At 41.1% G+C, this 6,000-nt stretch overlaps 1 protein-coding gene across 1 annotated transcript in view; it reads left to right on the top strand.

Moving 5' to 3' along the window:
• Positions 1-2,417: 2,417 nt before the first annotated feature.
• Positions 2,418-6,000, top strand: part of grin2db (glutamate receptor, ionotropic, N-methyl D-aspartate 2D, b) — a gene marked incomplete at both ends in the record, with an annotated part of 39,845 nt that continues 36,262 nt past the window's right edge. The window contains 3 exons of the mRNA XM_079470534.1: positions 2,418-2,708; positions 2,869-3,075; positions 4,480-4,746. Coding sequence (XP_079326660.1) covers positions 2,418-2,708; positions 2,869-3,075; positions 4,480-4,746 — 765 coding nt within the window. The remainder of the gene's footprint in view (positions 2,709-2,868; positions 3,076-4,479; positions 4,747-6,000) is intronic.

Here is a 6,000-nt window from a genome sequence, read left to right as displayed (position 1 = left end):
TCCCTCTCTCCGGTCCCTCTGTTTCTCCTCCTCCTCCTTCTCCCCTCTCTCCTCATCTTTGTCATTAGGACTCTATTTACCTTCTTTGGACAAACAGAATTCCAACGTCTCTGTCTCTCTCCGTCCCTTCCATATTCTATTCATTACGCTGTTGTCTCGGGCTGCTTAATTCTTCCTCTTATTTATCCGATGGATTCGTCAGGGTCAACAGACCTTGAGATAAATAAGTAGTGCAGAGGGACAAACAGAATGCAGCAGAAAGAGAACAAACCCAAAGAGCAGCGGCAGGATCGGGAGAGAGAGGGAATATTATGTCAGAGAGCCTAGCGATTCCAAGCAATTGCATTAGCACCTGATATCGTGAAACACAGAGAAGGCAGGGGGAGGCTGGCACAAAAGTGAATTGAAAATGATTTGCTTGTAGTGTGTGTGTGTTGTGTGTGTGTGTGTGTGGTTGAGATGGAAAAAGTAAGACAGCGTGGCGGGCCTTTCTTACATATCAACTGCTCTAACCTCCATCACAGTAAATCACTTTGTACTGTGTGCACATCTGTCTGTGTTGGTTTATGTGAATGTGGGAATGAGGAATGCTTGAATAAAGTGGGGTCTGAAATGCTGAGATCATTTTGTACATCTTGGATGTTTTTGGTCTGTTAAAGACATGTTTAAATAAACAGGGATGCACCGATATGTACATTTTGGCCTATAACGATAACTGATACTTCTTCAACATTGAAAGCCGATAACTGATATATGGCCGACATAAACCATCTAAATATTAATATAACATATTAAGACTAAGACTGAAACAAAAGGCAAAAAGTGGACAACTGCTTTTATTTGAAAACATTCACTGCAGAAAACAAGGTAACCATTAGTTTTCGTCTTTCCCCTGAAAATCACACCAAGACTTCTTTACACTAGTTTACGATTCTTGAACCTTCAAACGTTTCTTAATAAACAAATTATAGATGTTTTTCCAGAACAACCCAGACACAATTTCTTCATAGCCACATGTCTAAACGTTCTCAAGACTGAAAGCATTCAGACAGCAGTCTGAGTCAAACAATATGCTTTTGTTCCTGTAATTTACACATTCATAAACACTGAATCTACATACTGTATCTACATCAACAGTGTCTTGCTAATAGCACTAAGTGAATGATCACGACAGAAAGATACTACTGTACTGTTGTTTAAGTATCAAATAAATTTGCGCCCATTTGTGCGCCCATGGGCATGCTGGTCTGAATAAGAGGGGTGTTCAGTTGCATTATTGAGGCAACTGAAATAGACTGCGCCATTGACCGACTGAAACCTGCTCTGAAGTCAGCGGCAAAATATATATATAAAAAAATAATGTAAAAGGCATTTTAGTAATATGCGCCTATAGGCGGGTGCACAACAGGTGTTCACTCTGCTTATTTCAACACACAAACATGCACATTTAAAAAAATAAAAGGGTTACAATGTCTAATATTATTAATGGGTACTTAAAGATAAAAAATCGGGCTTGTCCTGTAGATGGTCTGCTCGCGAGCTTTAACCTCACCTCGAGCAGAAGCGTTTTCTCTCTGGAGAAGCATTCTTCTTTGCTCTTGCAAATTCCATCATGTTTATAGCAAATCCGCCATGGCGCAAGCATATCTGGCTCGTAAAGGGAAAGAGAGATTAGTCTCTGATTGGTGTTATTGCATGTTACTCCTGAAACACACCCATTACTCATTAAGAGAATAGGTACAACCCTTTAAGATTATGCACTGGACACACTGACAATTTCTTTAGGTACAAAAATAGGTACATCCCTTTAAGACCATGTGTCGGACACGCTGACGATTTTTCCCATCGGTAAATGGGCAAAAAATATTCCGGACACTAATATTTTAATTGACATTTTCAAAAGATTTCAGACAATTTTTCACAAAATTGTATTAAACTCTTAAATAAAGCTAAATAAAAGCACTTTCATAAGTGGTCTGATACACTTAGAGCCCAATAAGTTATTAAAATGTTTTTATCATTCAGCTAACAGTAATAACATCCACCCACGCATGCTGCCGAGTGATTTAAGAACACAAACATAAGAGTTTCTCTCTATCAGTTACCATCTCTGTGTGTTTCTGTTTCTGTTTCTGTGCTGCTCCATTTTAGCCTGTGGCCTGAATAAAGCATTTCATTTTCTCTTTTCTTTTGTCAGGGCTGTTCCTTTCTTTTCTAACTCTCTTGTTCTACTTCTTTCTCTTTCTCTCACTTTTCTTCCTAATTGCTCTCGTTGTAATTTCCCACTTGCTGTATTTCAGTCAAGTTTTGTTTGATGTATGCGGTATGTAACTTTTTTATTTTAATCAGTTTCTTTTCTCTATGCCCTTAGGCTTTCTCTATTTGTGCCCTCTCGTTTGGCCTCCTTGTTTGTTGCCATGGTCACAGTACCCACGCTGTCTCTGCTATTGGCCCTGGTAGAATGGGTGGGTCAGACCAGCTCCTCCCCTCATCTCTTGCTCCGCCCTCGAGAGCGTGAACGGGACCCGGTGGCATCAATGCACTTCAACATTGCAGTGATCCATGCGGGCTCAACGATTCAACAAGGGGAAGCAGGGGCTGCGGCGGCTTCGGGCAGGGTGCCTTATGCGGGCTTCGGACGTGTGCACAGCAGCTTCGGTGAGAGCGTCGTCACCCAGTGGGGATCCGCAAACGTAATCTGGCTTCAGGTCAGTTTAAACGGGGGCTTAAATAACAATATTGGAAAGTTTTAATCCTATAACAGAGTGTGTTTTTTACATAGTATGGTGTTTGTTCAATGTTTAGTCACAAATGTCAATGTGGTGTGATTGTAAACACAAGTGTAAAGTGAATGTGAATTGCCCCCAGGTAAATGACAGCAGCCCAAGGACGTTGCTGTCTCAGCTATGTGACCTACTGGCATCCAGACCCCTTCAGGGACTTGTGTATGAAGATGAGAGACCCCTCCCACTGGCCTCCGGCCCCCTGGCCCCCATGCTGGAGTTTGTCTCGGCCCAGACCGGCCTCCCCATCGTTGCTGTGGGAGGGGGAGCAGGTCTGGGCAGGGTACCACAGGTACGGCAAATATCAAATATTATACAGTGAAAACTTTTATTTCTGAATTTGAATTGTTTTCTACTGAAGTGCACTTCTACTGAAGTGATTAGTGGGTGATTATTTTCCATGTTTCAAAGTTAAAGGAATTTGGCCTCCGTAACCATCTTACTGTAAGATGTCAATGCAAAATCTTCTAATGTAGACGGTTGTAAACCTAGCGAATGATTTTAAATACAGATGCAGTGCAGATCAAAACTTCTTCTATTTAAAGTATATACTGTAACCCTTGAGATTAAGACTAGTGTCAGCAAAGTGCCAAGTACAATTCCTCTTAAGAGCAATCTTACCCAGACGAATTGATTCTGAAGTAGACTGTAGCTGCTTATTCCTAAAATAAATACTGTCTATGATATTTAATAACCCAACAAAACAAGGGCATTAAAAAATCGAGGATTTCTTTCAAAGACCAGCCGGAACACTTTCAGATGCGTAGCATTTCTCGCACGTTAGCTGTGCTGAATCATTTGCCAGTGTTTTTTTCTTCTTAGCAGCTGAAAAAACAAATATTGGAGTTTCGTTGAACTGTGGAATTTTTTTCACAAACATTTTTCTCTGCAAGCTCTTGGTGTTAATGAGCTCCAACACTTGCAAGATAGTGTTTGGGTTGCCGCGGCGCTATAAGAGCATTGTTTGTCAATGGCACTGCCAGAGGAGGAACGTTAAATGGACAGAGATGGGGCTGCTGTTGGCTCTGTTGGAGGTTGATCAGGGCACACCGATAACTGGAGGTAGAGAGGCTATTGCTAACATATCCATTTGGATAAACAGCAAGGCCAGAGGTCAGGCATTACCGCTGCAGGCCATATGGTCCTGTGTTTTTTTTTTCATGCAATTTCAGTTGCACGTCTGAGCACTTTTATAACACGTCCTCTTTAGCAAGGTGGAAATGAAACAAAAGCAAAACGATGCAAATGAAAAATTCATGTTTGTTCTTTAAGTGATTAGTCTGAAGATATTACATTCAATCCTTCTGATGATGTTGCGTTGAATACACTCCCGTAAACATGCATGCACTCCGCTCTGCGGCGAATTGAAATTAAATCTGCGCGACATACTCTGGTGACGATTAGAGACTCCAGTTCCTACACTGTCTGCATGTCTCTTAACTCTTAAGAAATTGAATCCCTACAATGCTTTACAATGGCAATAAATAGTCTTCAATAGTGGGAAATGATTAATTTTTCTCTCCTTAATTGCACTGCAGAAGACAAGCTCTGTCTGTCTGCTGTAACCATTAGAGAGGATGTTGTGTAAGATACACACCGAAATTTAGTTCCCGGGATACCATATGCAGGGAACCAAATGAGCGCATTGTTCAATTTTGGGATAAATACTCCGTATACCTTCTTAATTACTCTACAGGAGACCGGCTCAATCTTCCTACAGTTCAGCTCCTCCACAGTGCTCCAGTTGGAGGTGATCTTTGAGGTGCTGGAGGAGTACGATTGGACGGCCTTCTCGGTGGTGTCCACACGTCACCATGGCTACCAGGACTTCCTGTCAGTGGTAGAAGGTTTGACCGACGGGTCATTCATCGGTTGGGAGAAGAAGAGCGTAGTGATGTTAAACTTAACCGATGACCCAGGAGGAGCGCGCACACGGCGACTGTTGAAAGAGAATGAAGCACAGGTATAGAGAAAGAGAGAGAGAGAGAGAGAGAGAGAGAAGGTCAATGTGTTCTGCCTCACTTATTTACTTACTCATTCATTTAATCATTCACTTACTCTTCCTCTCCTCACTTGACATCATTTCCTGTCCTTAAGCATCCCCCCCCCTTTTGCTTGGTATTTTGCTCTACAGTGGCTCGTGCACCTTTTCTCTCTGACCTCTCGCCGTCCTTTCTCTGTTCCCCTCTCATTCCCTTTCCCGTCTCCACCTATATTTGTGTAATGTGTGTGTGTGTTGCAGGTTGTCCTCTGTCTCCCCCTGGCTCCAGGCTGTTATTGTTTGGTGTGTGTGTGTTAGGGGTGTTATTGTGCCTTGTGGGTCCCAGTACATTGATGTCAGTGTTAATATAACACAGAGCCTGTGGCGGTGCAGCCCAGTGCCGTATGCATTAGATTCAGTCTGCAATGCTTCTGCTCAATTACACACACACAGAAATATACAAACTGGAATAAATATTCCACAGACGCACATTTAGATACATAAATACACATGTTTACATGCACAACTTAACAAGCGGAATATATATGCCATATACACACAAGAAATCTATTGTTTTAGTTTAAGGAATAGCTACCAATGTACAGTACCTTTCCGTGGGACACTTTAAAGTGTTTTGTTTCACCCAAAAAAGAAAATCCTTTCATCTTTTACTCATCCTCTTGTTAACCTGTATGACTTTCTTCTGCAGAACACAAAAGACAATATTTGAAAGAATGTTGTTATCTTTCACCCATTCACTTGCATTGTTTTGTGCCCCTACAATATACGTGAATGGGGAACAGTGCTGTTTGGATACCAACCTTCTACAAAATATCTTCTTTTGTGTTCTGCAGAAGAAAGAAAGTTTTACAGGTTTGAAATGAAAAGAGTGTGAGTACATGACGACAGAATTTGGGTGAACTATCACTATAATATAACTGTATTTAATATACAGTAAAAAAAGTGAAAAGGATTAACAGTAAATTATACCTGTCAATGCTTGTTTTTCCTTTTTTAATATACTGCCACAATAATTCATATTTTCATTTACTTTACTTGGACGCAATAGAGGTGCTTAACTTAAATGTGCAAAATGTTTGGGAAAAGTATTCTCGAAAGCCTAGCATCTCTGTCTAATCCAAATAGTTTCTCCTTTCCACTTCTGCTTCCTCCTCATGGTCTCTTTCTCTCTTTTGACCTCTATTCTCTTGTTTGCACTATGTTTTTTAATGCTGC

The sequence above is a fragment of the Barbatula barbatula genome, assembly GCF_947034865.1.
Source record: "Barbatula barbatula genome assembly, chromosome: 12".
Lineage (NCBI taxonomy): Eukaryota > Metazoa > Chordata > Actinopteri > Cypriniformes > Nemacheilidae > Barbatula > Barbatula barbatula.
Note: the sequence above shows the minus strand (reverse complement) of the source record. Positions and strands in the feature narration are given on the sequence as shown.